We start from the raw sequence: 17,804 nt of genomic DNA, 5'->3' as shown, positions 1-17,804 counted from the left end.
AGTTGGATTCTGTATTCTTCCCCAGCCTCTGCATATTATTTTGTTTGTATGCCCCTGTTGTGTTTAAGCGTTAAACTACAAAATTGATTGATTAATAATAAATAAATCTTGATGCTATAATATAATTGATTAAGCCCAAAGAAATGTGTATTTAGAAAGTAGATCAGAAAACTTGCAGCCACACATGGAGACAAAAAAGGTAAGAGGCAAAGTAATTTGCCTGGCTATTTATTTATTTATTCCTGGCTATTTTCTCCAAATTCGGAGCCAAAACATAAATTTACACCTCGTAATTCATGGTTAAATAAAGAATTTCTTTATGAAAATTTGCTTGTGCGTTGACCAGATGAAAAAGATTTAAAAAGCTCGTCTCTTCTTCATCATGTTCTCCTAAGTAAAATTAAAAAAAAAAAAACAGGTTAAACAATACATATTTTTATTTGACATAAAGATGTTGGTTAGCTTGTAAAATGCCAAGCTAACAGATAACATTTTATTTCATCAAATATATGTCATCAATAAATTACCAGGAGTCATGCTTGACTCAAGAGAACTTTTACCTTATGTATGAATGACTTGTAATTAAACATGTATCATATTTACTTCTTTTGGAAGCATTTTTAAAAATTAGTTATGATCGGATTCCATTTGTTTAGACTACATTGGCTGCATTTATTGTAAATACATGATTTGTTATATAGGGTAATAACCCATGTAATACATCATATGCTCATAGTAACTTTTGAGTAGTCACATTATTTCTCATTCCTAAATTTTATAAGGACATGTAGGACATACTTCAACCATACGAATATTCATCAGAATTAATCAGAAATAAAGCAATAGCACTTAGACTCATATGCGGCTTCCCAGTGCTCCTCTCTAAGCGGTCCCCACAATCTGGTTCCTCATTTGACCAACCTTGGAAGGATGGAAGGCTGAGTCAACTTTGAGCCAGTGAGACTCAGACTGCTAAACTGCTGGCAGTCAGCAGTCAGCAGACACAGCCTGCAGTACTGCAAATAACCACTAAACCACCATATATATCTAAAAATATATAAAGTCTGGATTTTTTTAGAGAAATTCTGATTGACACTTCCAGAAATCCAGTTTTAATGTTATATTCTCATTGAAATTCTAATATTCAAAAATATGCATACTGTTCAGTGCAGTCGTGCATGTATTTTAAAAAGAAAATATAAGAAAGAAAATCTGTCCTGGAAGAAAACTGCACAGATCAAAGACACAACATTTTAGTAATTGTATTATGGCCAAATTATGTGAAAATATATAATGGAAATTCAGCTTAAAAAAGAAAATGTAATGAGCTTCTAGGCTATTGGCTCAGATGGCAGCCTCTTTCTTATGGCAGTGGGTTGTGGTTTTTTTTGAGAGGATCATAATACATGGAGAAAGAGTTAAACCAGTGCTCTCCAAACCTTTTCTTATCTGAAAGTCCTTTTTACTCAGTGTAGATAAAATACCTTAAGCCAGTTTAAATGTCCCTGTTGACATTGAGTAATGGGTTCATGTTCTGTTATCCAAAGGAAAATAACTTTTACCCAATTTGGGGTAATTTACCCAGATTTGGGAAGTAGTGGATTGAACCTTTACTGTACTCATCTTTCAGTGTGGTTGTAATCCTAACCCCTTTACCCATAAGATCTATTCTTCCTAAAAGCGAAGTAATTATATTTATTGTTACATAAATATAATTAAATAAATATAATTGACTATTGGTGTGTCTTCACACACACACACACACACACACACACACACACACACACACACTGCTTAGAAGATTCAGATGATCAAGATTAAGGTGTGATTATAGTAAGGTAAGTAGTATAATTGGATTTCTTACCAGATATCACCAACTGCAGAGCATCCATGATCATTTGTGCAAAGGCATTCTCTATACTCTGCAAAAAAACGTTCTTTTCGGTTGTAGAACTGAAGACATTACAGACTTTCTGCATCATTTTTACAGACCAGCCCATGCAATAGAGGTCCTTCTCGCATACCTAGTAGAAAAGAAATTTGAAAAAAGTGATATGTCCTTGATGATTAAAAAAAAACCCCAATCCTTTGTTCCTATCATGTGCTTTTCAATCCGAAGTAATTCCATGGAAGTTTTGGATTGAAACACACACACATAAATACACATATGTAAATATAGTAATAGAAGCTTTCATAGGGCTTAATTTTTTAAATTGTAGTTTTCTTGCTTTCTGGTGATTTGACCTTTCTTTGCTTGGGTTTTTTTTTTTTTTTTTTTGACATAACATAATTTAAACTAGATCAAGTGGTACATCCTTGCTGTTTAAGGATTCTCTGTGTTTCATCTTGATTCTGTCTATATGGCTTTCCAAATAGAGTCACAACAGAGGCTTTCCTGATAGTTGAGCACTCCTTCCTATCAAATACTATTATAATTGCCACCTGGGAAGCACAATTTTCAGATTGTTCTAAACCAGTGGCATTTTATCCATATATAAATTGGAAGAGTTAGCTTCTGCCACTTCCTGGGCTTTCATTATAGCATGGTGGTGGCATGCTTAGGAAAAGAAAGCCTGACTTCTGGAATAACAGCATTAACAGTTTAGAAGACACTAAATATTTGGAGACATGGAGAGCTGAGAATTATTCTTAGTGGAGTTGTGGAGAAAAATGGGAGGAGTGTATGCTACCTTGAGCTTCTAAGGAAAAACAGCGTGCAAGCTAACATAACAATTAACAGGTAACAGTAACACATTTTATTATTTCTGTCTCTGGTAAAATGGGGGAGGGATGTGAGGTCAGATACAGACTTAGGGTAATGGGAAAAGGCACAGTTACTGATGCTGATTGGTTGATAATTCTTTGTGTTTGGCTATTGGTCTAAAGTGGCAAATGCTGATTGACTTGAAGTGTTTTCTGAGAACTATAGACTGACAGGCAAACATATAAGTGTACTGTGTCATAGCATTCTCCTGCCCAAATATATCTGATGAAAATTACATATATTAGCATTGGATGGATTGTGGGAGATATGTAGCAAACAGTGCCTATTGATTGATTATGTGCTATCAAGCCAGTGTTGACTATTAGTGACCACATAGACAGATTTTTTTCCCCCAAGATAATCTGTCCCTAAACTGGCCTTTCATATCTTCCAAAATGCACTCATCACAAAATGCCAGCTTTCAAAAAAAAATTTGTCATCCCAGTGTCTGAAACAAATCAGCTTAACTTCCAAAACCAGTAGGTATCAGAAGGTCAGGCAAATTCTAGAGATAACTTTGAATTGGTGCAAAAAAAAAAAAAAAAACCCTCACAGAAAAATTCTCTCAGCTGGTACAGTTTCTAATTAATATACACATAAAGAGCTTAAGTTAAAACATTTCTCTTTTCCTGTACAGTAATTAAAGACATAGGATTCCTGCAGTCCTCCCACATGGCTTACAACCTGAGAAAAATCAAGAAGATGGCCATGTAATCTGTATCAATGCATGATGCTAATATTAATTATATTTTTAAGTGCTCTGATAAATATAATGCAGCCAAACAAGGACATTTTGACACATCTGATGCCTTGAGTTAGATATACTGGTCCTGCCTGCCTGTCCACTAATTACATCAGGCCAAGAAGTTAGATAAGCATGGCAAAATCCCAGATGCCCCATTCCTTCAAGGACAGTTATAATGAAAGTTTAATGAAAATGCTTTCCCTGTTCACATATAAAGTGACATTATACAAGTAGCAACAAAAGAATTTCATTTAGGCACAGGCTGCCATAGAAACACTCTAAAGCAACGTAATTAGTTTGAAGTATTTTCAGACATATATTAATTCGTCTCTTTTAAAATGTTATTTTGGTTAGTTAATTTTAGTGAATTGTATGAAACTGCTAAAAAAGAACCGGTATCTAAGGGCCAAATTAAATAAGACATCAAATGTGTCATTGTGCCGAACACATTTAAGGCTTTAATCATGTTTAAAGAACACTGGGGAGAGGAGATCCAAATAAAAGTACACGAGAATTTAAATCTTGATTAAAAATTATTTCACTCAAAAGAGTTATTGGCTCTGGAACTAAACTTATTGAAAATGGCAGTTTTCACTACATGCCAAATTATAGTTCTCCCCCAATGGAGATGGAAGAATTTCATTTAAATTGTGTGGAGCAAAGAAAAGAAACTAAAATAGAAAAGAAAGAAAAAGAGTCGGGTTCTAAACATTGTTTTCTCATCATTCTTTTCATTCATAGCAGGTACTCTTTCACAGAAATGTGCAAGATACATTAAATGCAGACACTTAGTTTGAGTGCATGTGGCCCATTCATAAGTCATAACACAGAGAAGAGAGTAGTACACAGAGAGGGGAAAATATCTGTCAATTACCAATGCCAGGAATACCACCAGCCTTGCCAATTCAATAGCTCGACCATCCACAGCTTTACTAGCCATAAATGGGAAGCAGATGTTGTTTCCGCACAAAATAAGAAAACGAGCGCTGTTTTCAAGATGCCATTCCTGAGGGATTACTGTAAAAATAGAAAAAAAATATTTTACATATATTTATATACATAAATGTCGCAGCACATGTAGTATTCACACATACATGTTTAACTTTTAACTTTAATTTTTCTTACATTTGAAAATATTATTTAAAATGAGGAAAAATAACAATAATTTATCTAATCCACAAGACAAGCAAAAAATATTCAACAATATAAACTACTTTGGATTTTTATGGGAGTCAGTAATAAAACTATGGTATTTTTAACATTTAGCCTGTGTGCTTTTCCAGTGGATAATGCAATGAGCAAGAGTACTTAGGAGGAGTATGAAAGATCCACCATTTGCTCTTTAAAACCAGGTCTCTCAGGGTTTATTAAAGTGGTTGGAAGGTGACAGATGAAGAGTTCCAGTGGTGGTTAATTCTTCTTTGAGTGAGGGATTGTCTTTTATTTCTTAAGAAGGCCTAGGTTTACCCCTTCCTATAGACCCCACCTTACTGGACAATTTATTTCCATTATCTAACCTTCCCTTTCAGGGGAAAGTGATCAAAACGTTGCTTACACAACAGCTTCAGAGGACCATATATGAAGCGGATTATCTGAATCCTTTTCAATCAAGTTTCGGACCTGGGTATGGGATGCAAATGGCATCGGTCACACTTTTGCATGACCACTGCCAAGGGTGGGATGGGTTTGTGCATCCAGCTTGTCTTACTTGACCTCTCAGTGATTTTTAATACTATCAACCACGGGGTTCCGCTGGAAAGAGCCAGAGGATTGGGGGAGAGTGGCACAGGGTTATGCTGGTTTCCCCACTTTCTCTGGGATCAATCCCAGTCAGTGATGATTGGGGAGAGAGGGCCCACCCTTAGCCTCTACTTTCTACTTTGTGGGCGGCTGTAGGGTTCTCTTCTTTTCTATTTATCATCTACAAGACACTGCTGAGTGAGTTCATAATCCCTTGTCATTGGATGAGGCATCAGTACTCTGACGATACTCAGTCTCTACCTCTGGCGAATTATGCAGTTCTGTAAATCCCAGGAAGCTGTGAGGATCTGCATAGGAAATAACAGGCTTCAGCTAAACCCAGGAAAGACTGAGTGGCTTTGGATTTTTTTGGATTGGGGTGGAGCTACTGGTTCTCAGTCTTCCCATCTTTAATGCTGGATGGGGTTGCACTTCTCCAGACAGCCCAATGTGTAATCGGGGGATCCTCCTTAACTCATGACTCCTGCTCAAAGAGCTTCCTGTTTGCACCTGTTCCTAGATTGGAAGGCTCTGCTGACAGTCACCCATCCTAATCACCCCCAGACTGGATTACTGTAACATACTCTATATGAAGCTGCCCTTGAAGAATATCCAGAAGCGTAATTGGTGCAGAATGAAGGACAGAACATATCATACCTCGGCTCCATGAGCTGTATTGGCTGCCAGTTTGCTCCTGGATCTAATTCAAGATAGGTTTTAACCTTTGAAGCCCTTCATAGCATGGGGCCAGATATGCTGATTAAATCAGTGTCCCATAAGATCTGGCATAGAGGACACTTGATGCGTCCCAGGAGGCGGGTCTTCTCTTTTGTGGCACCAGCCTTATGGAACATTTCCCCACCCCTCCCTCCAAGCAAGGTTAGCTCCATTCCGGTTAATCTTCTGGAAAATCACAGTCACTGTCATGTGATCATCTCACTTAACAACAGAACTGCTAGTCCCAGTTGTGATCGATACACAAAGACTTGATGGTATCTTGGATTCAAGTGTGCAAACAAACCTGCAAGCTCATCTACCAGACTGACAATATCATTCGCCAGCCATTCATCTTTTTCTGTGTCATATAATAGTTTAACAGCATCTGCCAGCTCTTTCAAATTGTTTTCATCTGTTGGGCCTTGAATCATATTCCGCCAATCAACATTTCCTGAATGATATTAAGCAAAAAAGTTATTGAAGGTGAATTTGTCTTGAGATATCAATTAGCCATACTATTTCTTGAAGTTTAAAGAAAGACAATTCTAGATTCAGCAATTAATAATTGCTATCTTGCTAGAAAATCATTAGCAGGATTGCAACTGATTTTCTTCATGCTTAATATGCTACTTCCTTTCCTGTTTTCCAACTCTTATCTGAATACTTCTACGTTTTATTAATTAAAATAGCTTACCATCCTCTGTAGATGCAGGCCCAAACATTAGATACAGCAGACGAGCTTGAATTACTGATGGCCATGGCTTTAAAATACAGGTCAGCCAAAATACTGAATCACTCTGAAGAATCCAATGTTTTAGAAGTACACCACGGCAAAATGTCCTTATTCTCAATTCCAATTTACGGAAACGTCCTAAACAAATTAATAACATTTATTCATTAGTTTGCATTTAGAGTTTTTTTAACGTTAAACCCAGAGGTGGGTTGCTGCTGGTTCGGCCTGGATCGGCCAAATCGGTAGTAGCGGCGGCAGGAGGCTCTGCCTACCCACCCAGACGCTTCTGCGCATGCGCAGAAGTGTTGCGTGCATGGGTGAGAGCGTGCCCAAACCAGTAGTTACAAAATTTGTAACCCATCACTGGTTCACACCTATATATTGTGTGAAAAATAATTATTTTGGATGGCACTTTTGCACGTTTTAAGTCAGTAGTCATTATTGCTTTCACAATTATTAAGGTGTCACAAGATACAGAAGTCCATATTTATAACATGCTCACAACATAGATTATTTACCAGGCTTGCTGCTGACAACTCTCTGAATTCTCTGAGGTAAATTGGTGACATCACAAAGAAAATTGAAAACTCGTTCACATTCATCTTCATCCCAACCAGCTGTTACGGTCTGAAAACATATATAATAAGCCAACAGAAATATAAAAAACAATATTTAGAGTTTGAAGACTTAACGTATGATACAACTGTTTTATTTATCCTTTTTGTAATGTGAAATTTAATAAAAGTTGCCAGTGACAAAGTGTAGAACATGATTTATCTTGGGAAACAGATAAATACTGTATACTCCAAATAATAAGTCCTGCAATGTCTTTACCCAATTTTGAACAGAATGGAATTTTAGAATGTATAATTATATAATAAAGTTTATACAGCAAGCAGTAATGGACTCTAAGGTACACAATCGTATACCATAATAAATATATTTATTTTTAAAGCATTACAAAACTCTCTATTGCTTCTACCTGTAAAAATACTCCATAACATTGTAATCCCAAACAATGCAAAGGATCCGCACAGCCATAGAATTGGAAACAGGGAATCTATAAAAAAGCAGTAGAAAAAAGGTATCCTTCAATTTATTCCAATGGGATATAGAAATGAACAGATCCAATATTTCTTGAAAAACATCTGTGCTTACTTCTAAAAACCTTTTATATATGTACTTCAGTCTCTCTTTTGTAGGGAGCAGTAAAGTGCACCTTTTAAATAATAAGCCTAGAAAGAAAGAAAAAACAGAAAAAACATACAGAGATGTTTTAAAAAAAACATTTTTTGTGAAGATGCTTTTCAAAACCTATAAACTATATTGAGTTAAGGACCAGGAGCCATAGGGACATTAGTTATTTATTGCAATTATTTATTTATTCTAAGACCCATATCGTCTTTTTTCATTCCTATACTATAGTTTGCATAGCTATAATACTTCTGCTTTCCATAGAGCATTATCAAACAGCTAACTCTCTTCCTCTTTCAACCAACAAAATTCCATGGTGTTTAAAAGAGGAAAGTAAGCATATATATGATATCAATCTAGCCTTGTTTATGATTGGCAATTTCCATGGTCTGTTTCATTGAAATCAGGGAAGTGAGTAATTTAGATGGGAGGATGGGACGGAGATGCCATTGGTTATTCATTAACTGATCAGCATCCTGTAAATATTAACTCACCCACCATGTGGATAATATATTTTGTTGGCCTGCTGAAAAACATGAGGGATAGTGTTGAAAATGGAGAATATAAATCATTATGCCAACAAGATATCATATGGATACAGTGAAGACTGGGTTTTGTCAAAGTTTGGTTTTGTGGAAAGGCTCAGAGTGAAAGAACTGCCGCCACAGATAAATGAAAAGAGAAGCAGCGGGAGCATGGCAAGAAAACAGTAGACATAGAAAGAATAATTTGCATGGAACAGAAGAAGAAAAAGAAGCTATAGTAACTGGGAACTGATGAAGCCTGGCAAAAATGCTGAAAACATCCAGAAAGATATGTTGACATGATCATAATAATGTATGGAAAGTTTACTTGGCAAAGGCTCCATAAATTTTGTAAAGCAATACATTTTTCAGTTTTCTAATTCCCATTAGAAATGGGAAATGTGTATGCGCATGCTCTCTCGCTCTCTCTCTCTCTCTCACACACACACACACACACACAAACACACACACCCTTAAAACAGGAGCGTTGCAGGGGAGAAGTTTACTCTCCTGCTATATTTAACTACTGCAGTTCCCTTTTCCTGTTCTGTTTGCCCTACAATAGAATTACAATAGAATTCAGACATAAATTTGAAACGATAAATATACATTTAAAATTTCACAGGGGGAAAGAGCACTGAGAGTATTACAGAAAAAAAACGGAGAAATGGGAAGGTATGGTTAATTTTCTCACTGTTTCACCCACACTATCGGTAATATTTTCAGACTTCAAACCTACTGATCATTAAAAATATCAGTTCCTAATAATACAAATATAAAGAACCCCACCCACTGAGCAGTTGCGAGAAATTTCAGTTCCTTTCTTGTTATAAATGTATTTTCTAAGAAATTATTTCTTATATTTATGATCAAGTTATTTTTATTCACTATATTAATCTAGACACTGATTTGACATGCACAAGAATTTACTACAATGAAACATTTTTCCTATCCTGCAATATTCTTGTTAATTGAAAGGATGCAATTTGAAGCTTAGTATTCTTCAATTAGCTGAGATTTATACATCAATATGTTTTTCTATCTGCTTCCTGTTTTGGAATATCTGAAAATGATGAGGCTTTGATCACCTAATGAACTGTAGTGTTGCAGAATGGAGGATTTTGCAGAGTCAGATTGGTCTTGGTTATGGAAATCCTGTGGAAAAAATTTCCTATTTCCAGAAGGAGTTGAGATGTAATTAATAATACGATCTCTGATAATCTTTGAAACCATGCTCATCATACTGATATCTTTCACTGAATAAAGAAGAAAAAGAAAAGGAATTGTTAGGTTTTATTCACTTGGTGGTTCTTTTCTTTCATTCATCAGATCAGACAAATTTGGGACTACTCTTAAGCCAAGATAGGCACATAGTGATACAAATAATTATGTATGTATGATCTTTTCAAATGACATCTATAGGAATCCACAATTTTTTTCCAAAATGTTAAATCTTGTGTGAATAACAAAATCTTTTGTTTTTGATATTCCCATGAGTTTTCAAGTAAGATTTTTAATGAGCCATACTTATAAAAAAGACAGGGGCCAATATAAAAAAACTAAATTAATGTAATCAAATTAATTGCATGTAAAATAACATTACAAAACAATTAAAATTCACCAAGCAAACTGCCTCTCCCAAGCCAAGTCTTCAAATGCATCCGAGCTTTGTATTATCTACAATTTGATGTTTGTTTATTTTAACAGTTTCCTGCATTATCATCTTGGGAACCACTGCTCTAAGAAAACCCTGAGGAAATTGGTTAAGAAAACTCATATTACCATAAATGGATTTTCACACTCCATCCCTCTGTGATTCCACATTGTCTTTTTTGATGGACAGTTGAGCCAATTTAATTCTGTCTAATTAACAAGTAAAACAGCTTTGAAGACAATTTTCAAGTAGTGGGACTAGAATTTAGCAATCGAAGACTGGCTGTGATATGAAGAAATCTGAACTGGCACCAAGTTATTTTCAAAGACCTAGGAAGTGAAATTATGTTGACATGTACACAAAGATCCCTAACTGAGTCAATGGGTGGTTTTGGAATTCATACAGTTGCAAGATATTGCTTTCTGTCTCCTCTCACATTATACCTTAAGTACTTTCTTCATGTTAGCACATGGTCAAAAGCTTATTTTTAAGGCTGTGCAGTACTTGGGTTTGAAAGAGTTCTAGGAAGCAATCTCTGGAGATTGAATCCAAGAGCTGCACAGCCCTACTTATTTTTCTTTCAGAAATTCATTTAGATTTAAAACAGGTTAGTAATTCTTTGTTTGGTGTGAATTTTAGTTGCTGAACTTCCTAAGACAAACGCAAACAACTGATGTACCTAAAAAGGGAATAATTCAGGAAGAAAATGAATGTGTACAAATATATTTACAATCAGTAATGGGTGCGTGGAGTGATTTCAGCCTTTGTGTGTGCTGAAAAATACAGGACATCAATGTCAGTACTAATAATAATGTAATTTTGCCTCTTTTTCAATCCTCCAGGAAATCTTATTTTTTAAGAACATGTTTTAAAACATTTAATGCCATATATTTTGAAGGAATAATTTTACGTGGCACGACAGGCAATGGCACTCATTGCCCTGGGAGCATGTAGTGCATCCTATTTTTCTAACTGGTTCCAATGGGACTGAAAATAAATACATCAACTTTAAGTATACGAATGCTCTGAAGAACTTTGAATATAATGATTCTCTAAAGCAGGAGTGTCAAACTCAATTTCATTGAGGGCTGCATCAGGGCTTTGTTTGACCTCAGGAGGCCAGGGTAGGCCTGGCTAGGGTGGGCATGGCCAGCTGGACGTCGCTTGTGTTGGAGGTGCCTGTGGAAGCCCTAGTGCTCTGCCAGCAAAAATGAGCTTCCGAGCTCCATTTTTGGCTGCAATGGCCTCCTGCAACTCTCTGCCAGCAAAAACGGAGCTCAGGGGGGCTATCTTGCATCTCCTGTTACGTACAGATGTACGTTGTTAAATTTGTATGTTTTCACATGCTTACTGGGGATTGGTTGCCCAAACCCTGGGAAGTTTAAACAACTGTCATTGGCCAGCTTGTCTGCCGGAGCTCCTTAAAAGATGAGCTCCAGCACTCCAGCCAGCAGAGCGCAGTCACTTACTCTTGCTGAAAAAGTGCTGAAACTCACTCGCGCTGCGCGCCTCCTGCTTCTCACTGGCGACGAAGGACAAAGGGGCCTGAGAACCCTTGTTGAACAAGCAGCCATTTCACACAAGGTCCAAGACCCTGCACCACAGCATGAGATGGCATTGCAAGTATTCCCTGCACCAGCGATCTTCAACCTGCAGAGGGAGGACTGGTACACGTACATGGGTGGATTCCAGATGTTCCTGGAAGCCAACGACTACCAGGACCAGCCAGACAATAGGAAGCGGGCATTATTTCTAACTTACTGAGGAACGAAAATCTATAAGATGGCACAGACTTTAATTGCCCCAGCAGACGTAGAGACCGTCGCATGGATAACGCTACAACATGCCCTGGAAGACCACTACGCGCCATCTCCCCCCCCAATGGTGGGCCAGAACGAGTTTTACCACCAGTGCCAATGGGAAGGAGAGAAGATGAACGATTTCATGGTCAGCATGCGAGAAATCGCGACCCAGTGCAAATTCTTCAACCCAGAAGAAATGGTGAAGAACTGGATCATCCTAGGAATGAAAGACCTCTTTTTGCAAAAGAAACTGCTAATCAGAATGGAAGTCTCATTCAAGGACGTGGTCGAGGAAGCCCGGGCAGCTGAGTCGTCGGATAACTCGGCAGCGAATGTAAGTTCCGGAGTGCAACGATGAAGGGGACAATGCAAATGCCATCCACCATATGTACCCAGAGAGAAGACAAAGCATGAGGGATATAGAGGGCAGGCAACCATGTTGCCCAGGCTGCATGGGATTCCATTCAAGAGCGGTGTGCCATTTCCAGGAAGCCATCTGCCGCAGATGCCAGCAGAAAGGCCACATTGCCAAGGCGTGCAGAGCATCCCAGCCCACCCCGTCGCAGCCAAGACCCATGGCTCTGCAGGGGATACCAAACAACCCACGACCCGGCCAACAGCGAAATAGGCGGAGAGAGGAACAGTACCAAGTCCAGAGGGAGATCTATCACACCACTGTGGACCACTCAGATGCCTACGAAGGGGAAAAGTTCCATGCCACAGTGACCATTGAAGGGAGACCAAGCAAAATAGAGCTGGACACAGGATCATATTTTACGATTGTGTCCTGGCAGACCATTAAGAAATTGAACCCAACAGTCAGCAAGAAGCTCCTCAAACCACCAAACATCCAGCTCAACAACTACTAGGGGAATTGGATCCAAGTCCTAGGAAGAATGGAGGTCAAGGTAGTGTTCCATGAATTCCAGGGCCATCTTCCCCTCACGGTCATCGCCAATCACTGACTGTCCCTACTGGGAATAGAATGGTTCAAATCCCTGGGGCTAGACATCACCGACCTGCGTCGAATCTCAATCCACGACCTGGATCAGCTACTGGCAGAGTTCACAGACATCTTCGATGTGGGCCTAGGTAAATATATGGGGAAACCCATTTCATTTAACCTAGACCATGTAACCCCCATCAGGCTCAAACCCTGAAGGGTCCCCTTTGCTCTACGGCCCAAGGTGGATGAGCAATTGGACAAACTAATTGTCCAAGGAATCTTCGTGCTGACCAACCATGCGGTATGGGAAAACCCAATAGTCACTCCCGGGAAGCCAGATGGTTCCGTTCACCTCTGCACAGATTACAAGTGTACGCTGAATAAGGCCTTATAGCAAAGTGCATACTTAGTGCCAATTGTGCAACATCTGTTGCATTCCCTAGGAAGCGGGAAAATATTCGCCAAACTGGACCTGGCCCAGGCATACCAACAATTGCCTGTGGACAAAGCCACCATGGAAGACGATTGTGACCCATAGGGGGGCTTTCAAATGCACCAAAACTGAATGCAGTATTCCAAGTGTCCTTACCAAGGCATTATAAAGTGGTATTAACACTTCACATGATCTTGATTCTATCCCTCTGTTTATGCAGCCTAGAACTGTGTTGGCTTTTTGGCAGCTGCTGCACACTGCTCACTCATATTTAAATGGTTGTCCACTAGGACTCCAAGATCCCTTTCACAGTTACTATTGTTGAGCAAGGTACCACCTATACTGTACCTGTACATTTCGTTTTTGTTGCCTAAATGTAGAACCTTACTCTTTTCACCATTGAATTTCATTTTATTAGATAGTGCCAAATGTTCAAGTTTGTCAAGATCCTTCTGTATCTTTAGCCTATCTTCTGGAGTGTTGGCTATTCCTGCCAGCTTGTGTCATCTGCAAATTTAATGTTCCCCATTTATTCTCTCATCCAAATCATTGATAAAGATTCATCCAAATCATTGATAAAGATGTTGAAGAGTACTGGGCCCAAAACAGAGCCTTGGGATACTTCCCTCCATGAAGATGCAGTTCCATTCAGGACTACACGTTGAGTGCGGTTGGTCAGCCTGTTACGAATCCATCTGGTGGTGATGCTGTCTAACCCACATTCTTCTTCTTTATCTAGTAGTAGGTTATGGTCTACCTTATCAAATGCCTTACTGAAGTCCAAGTAAACTATATCGACGGCATTCCTCTGGTCCACTAATTTTGTCACATTATCAAAGAATGCAATAAGATTAGTCTGGCATGATCTGTTTTTTACAAACCCATGTTGGCTTTTGGCTATTACTTTGTTTGCTTCTAGGTGTTCGCTAATTCGTTGCTTGATTATCTTTTCCAGAATCTTTCCTGGTATTGAGGAAATTGTTAAATTGTTAAATTTAAATAGTTAAATTTACATGTTTACACATGCTTACTGGGGTTTGGTTGCCCAAACCCTGGGAAGTTTAAAAAACAGTCATTGGCTGGCTGGTCTGCTGGAGCTCCTTAAAAGGCCTAGCCAGCAAAGCGCAGTCACTTACTCTTGCAATAAAAAGTGCTAAAACTCACTCGCACCTCTCACCTGCTGCTTCTCGCCGATCTAACACCTTTTTGCTGGCAGAGACACTGCAGGCCGTCCCTCACTGTTTCCAGGGCAGTCCCACAGGCTGGATCTAAGCACCCCAAAGGCCAGAACTGGCTCCCAACCTTGAGTTTGACATCTCTTCTTTAAAGTCACTCACTAACAATGTCTCTGGGGTGCAACTTTTTCACACTGATATTTATCAAAACAGTGATTGTGAAATAGCTATGCTTCTAGTTAAAAGAGCTTCCACAGATACTTCTTCTCCAGCCAAAGAAAGGGAAGTTGAAAAATCCAATGACTTCTTGATTGTCCTTTCATGGACTTAGAATTCCACCCTGAATTTAGATCCCAATTCTACAGTGGCAATCTTGTTGCCTATTTTGCATGTGACTTACCTGAAAGATAGCCCAACATGAATTCAAATATTTCTAAAGGAAACCCTTTGAAATCACCAAGTGTGGGCATAAATGAAAAATACGTTGGCATGGCATTACTACAGTTATGTTTTTCATTAGGGGGCAAAGTAGAGCTATTTCTTGTAGGAGATGCGCTCTTCTCTCCTTGCATCGTACTGGTAGATGGATCCTGAAGAAAAACAATTACAATTAAAAAGAGGAAAATAAAATCAATAAAACAACAAAAGTAGGCAGGAAAATGACAGAATTATGTTTGGTTGTTGCATAAATACAGCACATATAAATGTTATGTCGATAATGTATAAAATTAACATTTTCATGGGATTCCTGGGAAAAAAATGAAAATCAGATTTAGTACAGAGTTGGATCATTTAGTCTTAAACTTCTCATTTAGAAATCTAAAACTTCAGAGAATTTGAAACAATAGAAACATTGCTCACAAATCAATACATTCTAATTACTTAATTTGAAGAAATGATGCAAATAATAAGGACACTCTTTCAATTCATAATGATAATCAGTAAAACAGCTGTGCAACAGTTTTTATTTAATCTAAAAAAATGCACTGTGAGAACAAGCATAGCATCTCTTTGCAACACTCTAAAGCAGCTATGCTATCTCTCATGCTGAGATAAAAGATGTGGCTTGCTTGAAGATAGATGTGTTAAAGCACTTTTTGAAAATGCAATTTGAAACATTATCAACTCACAGTAATCTCAGTAATCACTCTTAATTGGAAAAGAATCATTCCAAATATTTTCCCCCAAAAGATTTGATTGAGGAAATATACATTTTATTGATTTATTCAATTTCTATAACTGCCTACTCAATCAAGTGACATTAAGAGACTTACCATTCTGAACCTATAAAACAGGTAAAATAATTAAAAACAATAAACAGCAAAAACATCCCAAAATAAATATGTACAGTAGCCAAGGTAGTTAACTAGCTAACAATAAAGTCAACAAACTGAGCCCTCAATACATTCTAAGCCATAAACTTGGATACAGAGCCAAGTTTTTAAAGCCTTGTGAAAGGTTAACAGAGTTGGGACCATTGAAATCTCTGAGAGGAAAATATTCCACAAAGAACAGGCTATTTCAGAGAAGGCCCGTCTTCTAGTTATTATTGTCATATTACTATAGATTTAATCTTGAAATAAACCTAGGTCTAATGTTTATTTATACAAATTTAACCAAATTTTCAGTGTTAAAAAACAAGCCCAAATTGTTTTTTTTTTTTACTCCAAAAAATTAGTGTTATTTTTGGGGGTGTGTGTGTGTGTGTGATAAAGGTGATAAAGTATACTCCGTAAAAGCTATCCAAGATCTTCAGAGATATTGTTCTTTTGTTTAGTACATGAGAGATGCATGCTTTTGTGTGGTGAGATATATTCTTTCTTTTTTGTTGTATGTAAATTCTCCTTCTTCTTCATCATCATCATTCTGAATCAATTGGATGCAATTTAAACATACATACAACTGTCCACCCCTCTTTTGTATGAAAGAAAGAGAAAGAGAAAGGGTGGGGGGAGAGAGATTGACTGGGCCACCTACCATTTCAGAGCCAGAGTCAGAATCAGAGTCAGTTGGTTTGGCCTTCCGTTTCTTACCCGATTTCATTCTTTTCATTATTGATACCCCAAAAGTTGCTTAAATATTCATTACCTTGTTAAGATTTAAGAAAGACATAAAAGAATATCATCAATTTCAATGTACAGGAAGTACTGAATTCCAAATCTTCATATATTATCTCCCTGCACTTATATATTGAGGTGAAACCTTGCAGCTCTGTGTTGATTAACTCACATTGCATGAGATAGTCTTTTATCCCCATTTTTGAGGATTTTATCTCTGTTAGATGTAAGAATCGAAGTGTTGTTGAACACTATTCCTCTCTTTGGCTCTCCATATAGACGTTGATGAAGGATATTATAGCAAATATTGAAGATTTATGATAAATTTATTCAGGATAAATCAACAGATGTCACTGTCACATTTAGTTTTTTAAATACTTATTTGAGAAATTAGCTAGTCTTACAATGTATTTTCTATAGTTAAAATTTGGCTATTTTATTGATTCTTAAAAGTGACATTTTATTCCTTTTCTATTTGGTATATATATAATATTAGAACACTATTTTAGTATTATATACTGCTGTTCCAGCTTACAGCACCATCTCAATAATTGGTTTTTGCCTCTCTTAAGTGAGCTTTCTAATTTTAGACTGAATTTAGCATTGTTCACAAACCGTGGGTTATTGTTCAGCCCTACCAAGTAAATTTGGTAGGTAAAATGAGAAAATATTAACATCAACAGATATAATGAAATGTATATAATATACACAAATATTTTAGCATTGTTATAGTTATTTGAATCTTACTTTGGCGGCCCTTCCTCAGGGTGGAATGTGGATCATTAATTTGTATGAGGCAAAATGCATATCTACCAACATGGGGGAGGGGAACATATTGGACTATCTTAATTTTAAATTTTAATAATGTATATTGAACTAATTTACATCCAAATTCATCTACAATATTTTAAATAATCTGGGTTTTCTAACCAGAATTGTAAAAGTTTCATCCTCTGGTAACTTTAGGAACATGAACTTAATTTAATAGAATAAATCAAAATAAAGTGTGATGTCTGCTGTTTCATAGCATGTAAGTCAGAATTCCCAAATACAAAAACTTTAATTCAGAATTAACCAACTATTATGAAGCACTGTAAGAAATAAAACACTTTCAGCAAGATTTTCATTTAAAAAACTTGTCAGTTTTATCATCAATATATTATTTTGTGATCATTTGCAATACAATGGATTATTTACTTCCTCATAGAAATACAAAGAATAAAATATCATTGATATGAAACTCAGAAACTGTTTTCCCATACATGTTAAGTATCCTCTTTTCTTGTAGAATGTTCATTTTGTTTCTATTCCAGAGATGCT

General features: G+C 37.2%; 1 protein-coding gene across 1 annotated transcript; it reads right to left on the bottom strand.

Annotated features, from left to right (window-relative positions):
* Positions 1-247: 247 nt before the first annotated feature.
* On the bottom strand, positions 248-16,684 carry FBXO47 (F-box protein 47). The gene is made up of 13 exons (XM_032235946.1): positions 16,657-16,684; positions 16,461-16,515; positions 15,702-15,711; positions 14,828-15,017; positions 9,506-9,673; positions 7,858-7,934; positions 7,682-7,759; positions 7,218-7,326; positions 6,661-6,837; positions 6,271-6,417; positions 4,384-4,526; positions 1,865-2,024; positions 248-390 (listed from the first exon to the last, which is right to left on the bottom strand). The coding sequence occupies exons 1-13, from the start codon at positions 16,682-16,684 to the stop codon at positions 281-283; spliced, it is 1,452 nt and encodes a 483-aa protein (XP_032091837.1). The 3' UTR covers positions 248-280.
* Between the last annotated feature and the right edge of the window lie 1,120 nt (positions 16,685-17,804).

Source organism: Thamnophis elegans, chromosome Z (assembly GCF_009769535.1).
Source record: "Thamnophis elegans isolate rThaEle1 chromosome Z, rThaEle1.pri, whole genome shotgun sequence".
NCBI classification, from domain to species: domain Eukaryota; kingdom Metazoa; phylum Chordata; class Lepidosauria; order Squamata; family Colubridae; genus Thamnophis; species Thamnophis elegans.
Note: the sequence above shows the minus strand (reverse complement) of the source record. Positions and strands in the feature narration are given on the sequence as shown.

Excerpts from the sequence above, each read along its gene's own strand:
- FBXO47 (XM_032235946.1), bottom strand. The coding sequence starts at position 16,684 with ATGGGGATAAAAGACTATCTCATGCAAT. Across the intron at positions 6,838-7,217 it reads AGTTGTCAGCAGCAAGCCTG|GACGTTTCCGTAAATTGGAA; the intron begins GTAAATAATCTA and ends TAATTTGTTTAG. Across the intron at positions 391-1,864 it reads TCTGCAGTTGGTGATATCTG|GAGAACATGATGAAGAAGAG; the intron begins GTAAGAAATCCA and ends AATTTTACTTAG.